Genomic DNA, 14,551 nt, shown 5'->3' with positions numbered 1-14,551 from the left:
ATTAGGCTTAGAAAGGACTAATTATGATGTCATCTGGAAGGGAAGACATCATAATTAGAAAGAAAAAGTGGTATTCGGAAATACATAGGATTTTGGAATATCATAGCTAGTTCAGGGAGCTCCAAGAAATTCCATTTTATTGTAACAGGGAGTATAAACTAGAGTGAATAGGATATGAAGCTGATGAGGGAGCAGGAGCCAGATCATAAAAAGACATGCATAATTTACAGAGAAGTTTGGTTCTTATCATACAGGTAAAGGAAGACTTGAGTGCTTAAAAGTAGTGAATAATTATCCAGCTCCTACATGGTTACTAATGTTGAGATTTAAAGTTACTTCTGAGTTACTTAGCAGCCAAGATAAAATGGAAAGCATTGACTGGGCGCAGTGGCTCACGCCTGTAATCCCAGCACTTTGGGAGGCTGAAGCAGGCAGATCACCTGAGGTCAGGAGTTCAAAACCAGCCTGGCCAACATGGTGAAACCCCATCTCTGCTAAAAATACAAAAAAGTTAGCTGGGCGTAGTGGTGTGCACTGTAATCCCAGCTACTTGGGAGGCTGAGGTAGGAGAATTGCTTGAATCTGGGAGGCAGAGGTTGCAGTGAGCCGAGATCATGCCACCGCACTCCAGCCTGGGCAATAGAGTGAGACTCTGTCAAAAGAAAGAGCGAAAGAGAAAGAGAGAGAGAGAGAGAGAGGAAGGAAGGGAGGGAGGGAGGAAGGCAGGAAGGAAGGAAGGAAGGAAGGAAGGAAGGAAGGAAGGAAGGAAGGAAAAGCAAAGCATCTTTGGTTATGTATTGTTCTATTGTTGATACAGGAGAAAGGATATTGACCTTTGGATAAGGACACTGTCATTGTAGTTTAGCTTTGAGATACTTAGCAAACATTAAATAATATCTTTAACAGAAGTGGATATGTTATGAGTTGCTGTATTTTTTGCAAAGCACTCACATGTATAATCTCTCATTTAATCATTAAGCCCTTGTGGCATGAGCATTGTCTATTCCATTTTACAAAGGTGGGAACAGGCTCAGAGAGATCACATGGTAATCTAGAGTTATTATTCAAAATTCACCCCAGTACAAATACATATTAAATTTTGATTAAATGACTTAACCCATATAAAAATTCTTTTTTTTTTATTATACTTTAAGTTTTAGGGTACATGTGCACATTGTGCAGGTTAGTTACATATGTATACATGTGCCATGCTGGTGCGCTGCACCCACTAACTCGTCATCTAGCATTAGGTATATCTCCCAATGCTATCCCTCCCCCCTCCCCCCACCCCACAACAGTCCCCAGAGTGTGATATTCCCCTTCCTGTGTCCATGTGATCTCATTGTTCAATTCTCACCTATGAGTGAGAATATGCGGTTTTTGAACCTCACCTTCTTCTGGTTGATAACAATAGTATTTTCTCTGTAGTATTGGTATGAGATTAAAGGAAGTACTCATTGGAAAGGGCTTTGCACATTGTGGATGATCAGTGGGTGGCATTCTTCCCTGCTTCTACACCAGTAGATATATTTATGCTGTGGTGGCAAACACAGTTGGAAAACAGCAGTTAGTCCTTAAGTAATTCTTAAGTGCTAGCACAATTTTGGTGTTAAAAATGTATGAGAAACTAGACAAATTAATAGCTTTAGCTGAAAAAATATTATTTAAAAATGAGGTTCAATAATGAACCTCATTTCATCCAGCCAAAGCCTATATTATCATGATTACTTACTCTAGAAACATCACAATGTCACTAGTAAAGTAAGTCCTATACCTCTAAAATAATTCCCTCAAAATATAATCACCTTTAAAAGTACATGTGGTTGCTTTCCAGTGTAAAGCCTACATTTTTGATCATTCATTAAATTACTAAATGCATAATAAAGGATCTAAAATAAAGTATAACAAAGTGACAGTGTTTGTTAAGTCAATAAAAAGGAAACCACATGTCTGGTTAAGTGATGTTTCTGGAGAATCACAGCATGGCAAGATACGTCTAGAACAAGGAATTAAAGAAAGTCATTCAGAGTAAGAGACAAAATATCTCTTAGCATTGTACTTAGCATTGTCTTGCTTTCAAAACAAAACAAACCTTTTATTTTGAAATGTGTACTTCTTTTTAAGCCAAGCATCTATGATATGTAGTATCTTCTTTTGCCAGAGTTTTGCAAAGACTTCACAAAGATGGATTGTATTAATCTGCAGAAATTCCAAGTTAAACTCAAAATATCTTTTTCACATTAAATTATATAATCAAATTGCATTTTTCTATTGTGCTCTTCTAAAATTGCTTATTTACCTCTTTTATAAAATATTTAAGGTGTTTTTCTGAATTTCCTTGTTTTGATTATTATTGCCCTTTTAGATACTTGTGCAGCATGTTTTTGATTTATGTGGCTAGATTAGTTATGTGGCCTTATATAAACCTGCAAGTATTTATGAACACTAATACTAAATGTTCTGTGAGATATATAGAAAAGGTCTAAGATACAATCTCTGGCTTGAAAAATCTTTTGATGTTGTTGAGGGAGACTTGGTTGTGCACATGAACCAAAAGTCCAATTCTTTAACATAGTATGTAACTAGGGGCTAATTACGTAGGCAAAACTAAGACTTTTTGTATAGCAGAGAGTAGGTAGATCAGAGAGTTTATAGAGTTCATGGAAAACTTGGGTTTTTCCATATGAATAGGATTTGGCGAAGGAGAAACGAGAAGGAAGGATGATCGTGGTATTATTATTGAAAGGCAAGTCACTGCCCACCTCAACCAGAGGATATGTGACAGGAGAACTGTAGAAAATTGAGTTTAAAAAGGTGTGTGGGGAGCAGTGTATGAAAGATCTTGAAAACCATGTAGAGGAGCTTGGAGGAAATGCAGTAGACATGGGAAGCCACGGAAGGTTTTGAATCAGAGACATGAAGTAGAACTCTGTGAAGAGTGTGAGTAGAAGGACTGGGGAGGACAGTGCCAAGGATCAGGCAGATCAGAAAGGAGGCTGCAGCAGTGAGATAGGTGTGTGGGCATGAAGACATGTGCTGGGGTAGTTAGTGATGGCAGGAGGGCATTGAGAGAGGGATGAGGGCAAGAGGCTATGTGGAAGAAAAATCAGCAAGCCTGGATCATCACCTGGACAGAGAAGGGCAAGAAAAGCAGTGAGACAAATCACACTGACCCCTCGGCGCCAATGTGAACACAGGAAAGGAGGGGAAGCTGGGTAAACAGAAAGCTGCTTTTGCAGGGGAATCTTTACTTTCAGTTTAGGAAAGAGTTTTCCTGGGTTGGAAATACATCAAAATACACAAATGGAAATCAAACTTTCATAAAAATTGAAGCTAAGAGCTAGGATGAAAACGACAAGACTTATTTAGCTTCCACTCAATAACCTAGACATAGCTGAAACTCTGAGGATAAGATATCATCTCAGAATATTGTCATGGCCTTAGAGAACTTTTATTTATAATACATATATTTGTTATTTTTCTTAGAAAATTCTGCATTAGGAATACACACAAAACACGATTAGTGGGGCTGTAGTATTAACCTTCCCTGCAAAATTCCTTATCATTACACATTTGAAAGATTTTTAAGTCTTTAATATTTAAATATGTATTTTAGGATGCAACAACAAAATCCTTATTTACCTAAGAAATAATCATACCAGAATCCCCATCTAGAAATTAGGTGTTTCTAAATCCATAATTATATGAGCATAGAATTTATTTACTGTCTTATATATACATAAATAGAGTATTTGGCAATTAGTTCATAACACACATTTAGGTTTATTTAAGAGAGTCAATGTAGAGAGTATCGTAATTATAATGCATTTTACACATAAAAATAACATGAGATAATCATTTTTTACCTGTATTAACTATGCTATAGATAATGGCCCCTTAGTTGTATGTTCCATGGCTGCCGTGAATGATCCCCCATATTCAGACACTCCTTAGAAATGAGCTTTTGAATAAAGGTTAGTAAAGTACCTCTCATTCAGACCATTGGAATGAAATATACCACATCATTGACCAGACGTGTACTTAAATGAAATATATTTGTTTGTAAAGCAGCAAACAAAAAACCTCTCTCAGCGTGTGCCATTTTCCACTTCAGTTTGTGGCAAAGGGGACTATGTTGAAATAATTTGAGGCCTGGTACACACTGGTCAGTCTTGGTAATGCAGAAGGGAGGGACCCAGCGCATCATTACATTTCACGTGTTGTTTTTCAGGAGATGGCTGCAATCAGTCACTTCGCATATGGTTTGAAAAAGGCTTGTCTCTCTGGCAAGCAAACTGTTATTTAAGTACACAATCCACTCTACTACTGAAACAGTTTTGCCAAACTTATCCAAGTATTCTCACATGCTTAAAGATGGTATAAATATCATTTATTGCTAGCAGTTTTCTTCAGACTATATGGAATGTCTTCCTGCTTCCTGATCTAAGTGTCCCAGTTTACATTATGGCCTTTACTGCCTCTGTTTGATGGAGTGATCAGTAAAAATTTAATGACACTATAAAATAATAAAAATGTCATTAATTTACCACGGATCTTGGATGCAGTGGTTGTAAAGTTACATTAATAAACAGAATATTTTTTACAACAAAAAGCATTGTTACGTGGGAACGTATAAATAACACACATAAATTTAAGAGCAATTTTGCTGTTAGCACACACATTATTATGGAATAGCCAATAAGTGTATAAAACATAGTATATAAAATTTTATTAAAATATACTGTGCACATCAAAAATTCAGCTTTTATCTAAGTGCAAAGAAAAGCCATTATTGTGTGCTTACTGTTTCATTGCTGTTCTTTCCCCAGATCACAATTTTACATTTGATGCCAGTAAGAGGAAGTTGATTTTTTTCCTAGATGAAAACAAACCTCTGTTCTTTTAGTTACCCCAAATTCATTCTCTCTCTCCACCCATGCAAAGACAAAATTGATCAATCTTGCCATGGTAGGGAGGGAAAAGTTGCTAATTTAATGCAAAGTTAAAAATAATGCCCGAAGAGTTGAATGGTTTGTTCAGTGACTCTGGAAATTAGGGATAATAATGCAGCAGTCTATCTGTCATCAGTGAGGCTGCCCCGTCATTGACTCTGATAATATGTGAAGATGATGGATGCTACCGTCTTGTGGCTTGTAACATTTAACATTCATCAGCTTTCACTAAAGGGGGCTTTATCATTTAAATATCTTTATTTAATATGCAACATCTACCTCATACATCATAATTTCGAAGCACTTAGAGAGCCAACAGTCCTACAACACAGCAGAGCTGACTTTAATTTTTTTCAATAACTTTTATGTTGCCTGCATGTTTGTGACTGACAATGCATAAGTAAGTGTCTGATCACATTGCTGCATGTAAAATCCACTGTCAACATGAAGATGGGGCAGTTTTCCTGGAAGGGGTGGGATTAAATTAGCATTGAGGTATTTTGCTTATATCTCCAACATATCTTACTTGGGAGGTATGTACATGGTGAGAGCTAGTTCAAGTGTGTGGAAATTTGGACTTAAGAACTTGCCACCCACAGTCTATATTTGTTCCATATAGGGGCATGCTCATAGATGCTTAATGGCAGAAGTTTAAGCTTGTTGGAACCAAAGTATCTTTATACTTCTCTCTGTGCCCATGTCCACATCCTGTATTTACTAGGCTCATGTTCAACCTCACTGGTAAAATCTTTGCGTAGCTCAGCTGCCCAGACATAACTTGTAGACATCAGGCCCTCTTATCTTATGGTTATGTGGCTGGCAAATAAATATTCTGAGCTATTCTTTGAAGAAAAGAACGAAATCTTCTGGGAGACTAGGTGGAAATTTATATGAAAGGGCATGGCTTTGCAGGGTCCTTCTTTAATCTCAAACACAAGTGCTTAATATTACCAAATCTAAAATGCAACCCATTGCCCAAAACAATTTCTATCATTGATTTATTTTCTTCCTATTTAACAAGTGTTTCATGGGATATTCTTCCTTGACTTCTACTCTGTCAAAATATTGATATTTTAAAGGGAAAGTATCTCTGCAGAAGATTTTTTTTTCAATGAAGTCAGAAAAATGTATGACTTCAAAGACACTGTGAATGTGTTGTTGAATGTTCTGAATGTTTTTTGTTATGATTAAAAACAAGCTGATACTACTGAATTGTGAGTGCACTTCATTTTTTATAAAAGAAAAGATATTATCATCATGTAAGCTTTGTTGTCTTAGGATTTTACAAACCATGGCATGTAATTTTCCCTCTTCTCCTTCCTTGTCAAAATATTGATATTCTTTCAGGAACTTTATTTTATTTTATTTTATTTTTACTGAGAATATTTTCCAGTAAAATCAAAGAGAATGAGTGACTAGAAAGATACTTGAAATATGCATATTGATAGATAGCACGGTCTGTTGATTTTCAGAGAAAGTTGTTTTTCCCCCTATGAAAATACAGTTAAAGGTTGTTCTTCCAAGAAGATTGCAGGTGTCACATCAAAACTCCTTTTGCATTTAACATAGGGAAAGCATTCACATGCAAATATTTGAAATGCGAAACAATGTGATAAAACAAAGGTTGAATATTTTGCTTTCCCTGGTACTACTCATCTCCACTTTAATTCTTTTTCTTTACATCATGACAACCAAAGTGCTACTCAAAAATAGAAATTGGCTGATTAAAAGCAGCTGTCCTTTCCCTGACTGTGTCTGAAGCTCCCACAAGGCTTATAGTTGCTTTTTGTTGTGTCCTGCATCTGGGTTAATTTGTTCTTGTGCACCAGTATTTTCACATAGGAAGATATTAGGGAACCATACTTAACTTGGTTTTTATTTTCATTCTGTTTTTTATAAGAGTCATATTTCAGAGGTTTCCCTACATACTGCTATTTAAACTAGTGAGTATTACCCAGTTAGGGAAATTCGTGATTGTAATTTTTGTTGCAAATCTTTCATAGAAATGGTGTAGATTAAAGCAAGGTTTATGCTGTGTTTTCTTCCAACACAGATTTCAACATATTCCATGACGAAGGGGAACTGGAAGACTTCCTGCACAATTTGACTGATGGGAATTAATTATAGAAATATAATGATATTCAAAAATAATCATATTAGAAAGCACAAATGTAGTCAGGCTGTACAAATGAGGCAGAGACTCTATCAAGTAATTGTATGTTTGCTCTTTAAGAATATTTCCAAGTTTCTAAACATCTTACAGAAGAGAACACTCAGAGTGTTTCCATCTAATGCCGAACATGCTCAGTACAGAACTAGGTCATTGAACAATAGACTGAACAGCAATCAGCACTCTACTGCTGCATAATGCATTAAGTATAACATGCAGAAACCATTCCCGGAGCTGGAAGCTGCTATTTCATGTCTGTAAATTCAAGCTGACATGACATTTAATATTGTTTCATAGTAATGAACAACAAGGTTTCATTCATTCATAAGCACAGCACAAAGCCAAGTTTGAGTCAGGAGAGTAGTGAGGAGACGAGAGGGGGACATGAGCTGTGTTTCTGCAGACAAGAACACCATATTAATGATGGTCAATGAGCCCCTCTGCTACTGATCCAGAGAGCTGCAGAGGGAGTGTTCACTGTGGTGCTTCAGACTCCTACTCCTAGAAGAACTGGTGAACAAGTAAAACATCTCTGGGTTTCCCTCCTAAAGCAGCAGGGGTATTTAACTTTCCTGGCTCCATGGCTGGCTAGGAGTGATGTCCTCCTTTTCAGTTCCCAGAAAATCACAGTTGAAATTCTGAGACAAAATAGTAGTATCAATCATCTTCTGGTTGGCCTGCTTCGAAATATTTGTTTTTGAAATCCTCGTGCATAAAATTCTGATTTGTATTTCCCCAGGAATACCAATGCAAGCTATGATCTCTAAATGAGAAAATTCCTCTCCCATTAAATTTAGCCGTGTATTTTAATAGGAACTGCTCTTTCAGGTTTTTGCATTGTTGGCTCAACCCTCTCTATTGCGTTCTTTTTAGATTACTGGAGCAAATCCGACAGAGAGAAGATATGCATTGAAGCTCTGGCAGGTTCCCTGTCACAGCTTTCCTTTCCCTACAGGTACTATGGTCTAGATGCTGTCAGTGCTGTCCATGTCACAAACAGCTTTCAACGGAATCTTCCTGAAAGATTTTCAGAGTCCACATTGGTCAGGAATGATATTTTTGAATTCACCTTTTGGCCATTAAGCAAGATAGAAACTGGAAGGAAATGGTGGCTGTTTTGGAAACTAGAATAAGCCTCTGATTATTTGTTCCTCTAGGAAAGAACGCGCTTTGAGAATTTGGGGCCCCAGTTAACGGGAAAGTCAAATGAAGATGGAAAACTGGGCCCAGGTGTCATCGACCTTACTCGGCCAGAAGATGCAGAGGGTGAGTGGCTTTTCTCTAGCTCTTTTCTGCTGCTCCATGTGTTTCCAAAGGTGTGTCTGAGCTAGATATAGGATCTTTATAGTTTTTCATAGGAGTCATCAGCTAGATTTCTTAGGCAAAGCAAAGGAAATGTTACTCTTCAACTATGTATGTATGTAAGTTATGTTGTGCATTATAGTAGAAGACTTTAAGAAGCAGTTAGATCTTACATTACTGAATACTTAGCAATCCAAGTACTTCAAGTTACCATCAAAGTTTTAAAATAAAAGGATCCTCTACATTTCAATGAACAGCAGAATTCTGTGTTTCATCCATCTCACTGCATTTGTATTTAAAAAGGGAAAACTTGGAAAGGAGGACTTTTAAACATTATTTTATCTTTCATTGACAAGTAATAATTGTATATATTTGTGGGGTATAAAGTGATTTTGATACATGTATACATTGTGGAATGATGAAATCAGAATATTTAGCATATCCAAATCAAGTGATTCCCAGGTACAATCAAACCATTTTGGGGATTAAATGATAGTTTGCAGCAGTTTTAGCATAAACTTAATAATTGCTTGGGGAAGGCCCAGCCTGTGCCTATGCACTAACCATCACTAACGTCTTTCAGAAGTCTGGGTGGAAAGACCAGCCTTCCTCTCAGAATGTTTACCCGCACCAATATCAATGCCTGTTCACTTCTTTTCCCTTTTTGTTTGTTTGTTTTAAATGCACAAGCAGCACATCAGCAGAAATTGCTCCCCAGAGTCTGGGTACAATTTATGGGTTAGGTCAGCACTTCAGTAGTAATGTTGCCTGGTTATTTACTGTGTCATCACAGAGTGGAGACTGGTTTTCCCGTTAGCTGTTCCTTTGGCAGAATCTGTCCCACCAGTCAGGGAAGATTAATTTGTTCTCTTCAGAGTAACATGATACTTCACCCATCTCAGGTCTCAGCTAAAGTCCTTCTTTAGCTTAAGGGGAAGAATCTCACTAGTATCCCTTTAACTGGCAGGGTTTCTTCCAGGACCCTAATCCCTCGAAAACACATGAAGACACTTCATAGCAGCATCTAAACTGGGCATGGCTTTTAGTGAGAGCCTGGGGCCATCCCAGGCAGCCCAGAAATCCCTGGAATGAGGACTCAGAGATGAATAGTATTAGACATTAGGAAGCCCTTCAGAAATTTTTCAGAATGCTAATTTTTCATACTAGTAGGAAAGACTAATGTTTGATGATAGTTTGGGAGACCAGGTGTTAAAATAAATTCTGATTAGGATGTATATGTGTCTATGGGAGTAAAGAGGGAGGGAGGGGAAGAGAAGAGAAAGGAAGGAAAGGAATGAAGAAGAGGGAAGATAGATAGGAAGGGAGGCATAAATATTACTCAAAACCAGAAATATGCTTGCTGTCTTCCTTGAAGAATGTGTATCAACAGCCCATTATTTTCATAGGCACTTAAAAGTGCAGGTTTTCCACCGATAAGGGTTGAGGTTCCTCTGCCTAGGGAGCCAGGAAGTCCAAATGATGTTACTTGCACGGTTAACCATCCGAGTGCAACACAGAGATTGTGGCTGGCCTAAAAGCCTATGTGGAAGTGTTTCAGGTCTGGCCCATCTCAATTTTATCGGGAGATTGTACTGTAGAGTACCTAAATTGTTGACCATATGTAATGAAATAAATATTTTTCATTACTTCGGAGTATTCAGTCTGTTTATTTGACAACAGACTGGTAGTTACAGAGCTCTGTCACCTTACCCGCACTGTCAAAGACTTTTCTAATTTGTCATTCACACTTTTTCATTTGCTTCCTTAACTGCATATTTGGTGTAAATATAGTCAGTTATCTCTCAGTAATGTCATTATCTAGTTAGTGATATCATGTGCTTGGTAAGTTAAAAATCATGGTCAGAGTTATTAACTATATAAGAGGAAAAAGTTAAAAATTTAACTCTAGAGAAACATACTGCATATAAATATTTTTGGATATTCTATTCAATGCCTAGATTGTCTAGATTGAAACCAATTTCCCTGGCTGTTTTGTTTTTAGAAAACTTTTTTTATCAAGTGTTTATATACTAGAGGACGTCTTACGCTTTTTACCCACATTTTCTCATTTAATCCTTATACACATTGTGAAGAAGGTATTACTTTTTCCATTTTACAGGTGAGAAAACTGAGGCTGAGAATAATTAAATTACTCGCTATGAGCCACATATTAAGGGTAGAGCTGAGATTCTCCCCAGCAGCCTGCCATACTGCCCCCACTGTTTACGCAGAAACACGTGGTCCCTTCATTTTTCTGAACAAACTCCTTGTGACCTTCCCCAGTACAGCCCATTTCCTCTGCCCTAAATATAGCAAGTCATGCCATACGCCAACTCTCATGTTACTCTGTCACACATAGCAGCAGTGCCTGATGAGTATCATAGTAGAAGGGCTGTAGTGGCCCAGGAGCTTAAGGAGCATGTGAAAACTTCCCTTTAGAAGCTTGCCCAGAAGTTGCCATTGAGACCTCATGTGCTTTTGGGGGTTCATGAGTGGAGTCAAGTTACCTGTTCTAATACCGACCAAAGTGCAGTGCTTCTGTGAGGACTGCTAGCATGGGTAGCAGCCTTCTGCTGACTTCAGGATATATCCTGGCATCTGTTCAAGGCTGAGCTGATTGCAAAGTCTGCTGGAGTTACACTTCATATTAAAGTCAGAGTAGATAACAGGTACATATGATACTTTATCTACTTCGTTCCTTCATATTTCCCTTAACAGTAAGATTAAGAAGAAACTAAAGTATCAGAATAACTAAAAAAATTATTCGCTCCTTCACTTAGTCTTTGGTCTAAAAAAACAACCAGCCAACATTTCTTGAGTGCCTACCATGTGCCAGCCCCTAAACTAGACTTAAAACAAACGATGGGCAGCAAAGCAGAGATGTCCTTGACCTCTTTAAACATATGGTCTAGTGAGGAAAGACAGAAGATTAAAAGGGAAATATGTACATACATAATTATCATGGAGAAAAGTGCTAAGAAGATCAGGACTTCTTTGTGCTGTATAGAGGATTTGGAGTGAGAGCTCCTTAGCGGGGCTGAGTTGATAGGTAAGTTCTGTGCCTCTGGCCCAGGATGTCTTCTCCCTCAGTCCATACAGGTTTCCTCTGGCTTTGGAACAGCAATTTTAAGGGGCTATGCCCTCCCCCCATGTCTACCCATCCTCCTGTGGGGCTTCTGAAGTGACTAAAGTAAGCCAACCCAGAAAATGAGGCCCTGCTTCCACCAGGCTTCCCAGAAAAATGTCTGCCAGCCATGAAAATGACAATATCACTTAGTAAGCAACTTGTAGACATGCTTCATAGCCCTGAGCCTGGAGGCAGTGAGGAAAAGGTCACCAAAAGAGGCAGCTGTGGATGTGTATTAACCACTCATCAAAATCATATGACAAAACCATAGGCAAGGAAAACAGAAATTAAAAATATAAAAGGCAAATGCCTTCAAAATTTTATTTTTAAAGTCCAGCTGTTATTTGGCTTGAATGTGACAAGACAGCATTTCTTGTTCACCATGATATTTATAAAACTACAAATTCATTGGTGCCGGGGACTTAGGAAACATGTTTAAGGTTTTGTTATACTTTGAAGCAGTTGAAGTCTTAACATGTATTGAGTATACATAATTTGTTAGCTCCTATGTAGGACATGTAAGGAAGAGAGGGCTTGATTAGTTGAGTCTGTCACCATATAATTAAGAATAGTGAACAGCTGTTGAACTTTTTATGGACTTTTCGTATGGCATTTCCCCTTTTCTTATTCTGCTTAGGCAAGAGTGCAATTCTTATTCCAACTCTCCTAATTTCAAGGTTGCCTACAGACTAGAAAGAGTTCTAGCCTGTTTAATGGGAGATTTGAGTTGAAGTTCCTTTGCTAAATGACTAAAAACAAGAACTTCTGGGCTTAAGTTTCTTTATCTTTTAAAAAAGGTATGTTGGATTTGACTTCATCTAAGGTCCTTTCCAAGTCTGCGATTATTATTAGAATCTTGATAAAACACTGAGTGAATTTCTTATCAGAAAGATGATCTATCTATCATAGGTTCCATTTAGGGTTTTTTTTTTTAGAGAAGTAAAAGAGGAGAGTAATGGCTTAGAGGTTGTATTTGTGCCACTTGCTGAATTGAGTTTTCATGTTCCTTGAGCTTTTCTTTTTATTAATGAGAAGATCTCTGCAGTAGTATTTCCCAATTACCTTTCACAGATGGGCTCCCTCCTCTTTCTCTCTGCTCTCCTTTCCCCCAGCAACAATAGTTGAGACTCGGCTTTTTAAATATATTCTTTCCATCCTGTTTCTTTTTTCTCTTATACCCGGGGTTTCTAAAGGGGTACTTTTCTTTTGTTTCTGTTTAGCTGTATGGTTTGAATAAGAAAACATTCTTCTAACACCTTTAAGACAATTTTCACATCAATTACTCTGTCCCAGCCTTTTTGGGAGGTTGTACCTCATTTTGATTTGGGGCATAGTGAAAGATAAGCCTAGCATTTATGGATGAGCTCTGAAAGGGATTATATTTGGCCAGACTGTTGGACCCTGGATCAGAACTGGAATGATGTGCTGTCCTCCATGCATTAAAACTTTGCATTGATTCAAATGGAAATAGATATGTGTACCAAGAATACCCTCTTTTGGGACTATTGCTCTCACATTTCTTCAGAAGCATTTTATAGATTTATACTGAATTTGTGAACTGGAACACAGCCAAGATGACCTTACCCTTCTGAAGCTTTGTTTGTGTGTGTGTGTGTGTGTGTGTGTGTGTATGTGTATGTAGCTTCAACTGCTTCTAAGTTTTATATCTCAGGATAGTTTTTTTTTTATTTTCGGCTTAAGCTCTTTGTTTAAGACAAATAGCAGAGATTGCAATAGTTCTTCTTTTCTTTAAAACACACCGCTTAATATGAATGCCCTCTCTTAAAAATCCTGCTCATTCTTTGATCCATATACTTGGAAATTGTTGAAGCTTTCCTCATTCCCCTACCCTCCCTAGATCCTTATTCCTGGTAGAAAAGATTGACTCTATGATACATGACTCATTCAAGGCAGCAGAGGCAAACTGTAGCCTAATCTGGGGTGGGATTTAAATGCTATAACTGCATATACTTTGGAATGTAAAGATCATTAGTTCAAGCCTACCAGAATACAGTGCTTCACATTGCAACTCTTGGATTCTCAGATTTGAAATAAAGGAGAGAGGTCATCAAATCTGTAATTCAGGCCAAGAAATCACTTCTCATATCCCTGACAAGTAGTCGTTTTACATCTGTTCAAATGCCTCTGAGAGTCTGAAGACAGAATACTGGCCACTTCTTGAGAGGCTCGTCCTAATTCAATTAGCTGTATGTTAACAATTTATAACTAAAATTTGCCTCACTTTCTTGTAACTTCTACTCATTGGTTCTAGTCTGACTTCTAGAACCTACCAATAAAACTTACCATTTCTTGATTTGACACCCCTTCAGATATTTGCTTAAGGGCTAGAAGACTTAAATTCTGGTTGTTCCATCCTTGACAAGTCATTTTCTTCCCCTAAATTTTCTCATCCGTCAATGAGGAAGTTGGTCTAGATGGTTTCTAGTTGACAGTTTTTAAAACTTTATTATTTTACTGCTATATAATTGAAACCATTCACCTTCAAGGCAACTAGAGTATAATAAGTATCAATTAGGGATGATGCAATAATCAAAATAAATACAATTATTGTGTAATTATATCAGAGATGACATGCCTTTGCCCAAGAAGGTATCCAACTACTAGATACTAGGAATAAAAGATGAGAAATTATACATGTAAAAAGATAAGACTCAGGTAAATCAGAGGGAACATTAACTAGAGCTATGCTGTGGGCATATGGGTCTGGCTTTCCATAGCTACCCAAAATGGTGTCCAGGCATTTCAGAGAAATGAATAGGCAATAGCATCTCTGTGGAACCAGCAGACTGGTGATTGAGGCCAGGATGGGTAGTGAGGGAGGCCCAAGACCTGGTGAAAAGGAGTAACAGCCACACAGGCTGGGATATAAGCAGAGTCCACAAAGCCCTGGGCTCTGGACTAACTCTGTTGTATGAGTATCACAAAAATGTATTTTACTGTGGATATAAACGGTTTTAGAGGATCCTGTGCACCAGTTTA

General features: G+C 37.7%; 1 protein-coding gene across 15 annotated transcripts in view; it reads left to right on the top strand.

Moving 5' to 3' along the window:
* The window catches only part of SOX6 (SRY-box transcription factor 6), a 641,322-nt gene that overhangs the window by 591,026 nt on the left and 35,745 nt on the right, over window positions 1–14,551 (top strand). For all 15 annotated transcript variants that reach the window (XM_055355890.2, XM_063710998.1, XM_063710997.1 and 12 more), the window contains one exon: window positions 8,280–8,388. In XM_055355890.2, the coding sequence (XP_055211865.1) occupies window positions 8,280–8,388 (109 nt within the window). The remainder of the gene's footprint in view (window positions 1–8,279; window positions 8,389–14,551) is intronic.

This window comes from Gorilla gorilla, chromosome 9 (assembly GCF_029281585.2).
Source record: "Gorilla gorilla gorilla isolate KB3781 chromosome 9, NHGRI_mGorGor1-v2.1_pri, whole genome shotgun sequence".
Lineage (NCBI taxonomy): Eukaryota > Metazoa > Chordata > Mammalia > Primates > Hominidae > Gorilla > Gorilla gorilla.
Note: the sequence above shows the minus strand (reverse complement) of the source record. Positions and strands in the feature narration are given on the sequence as shown.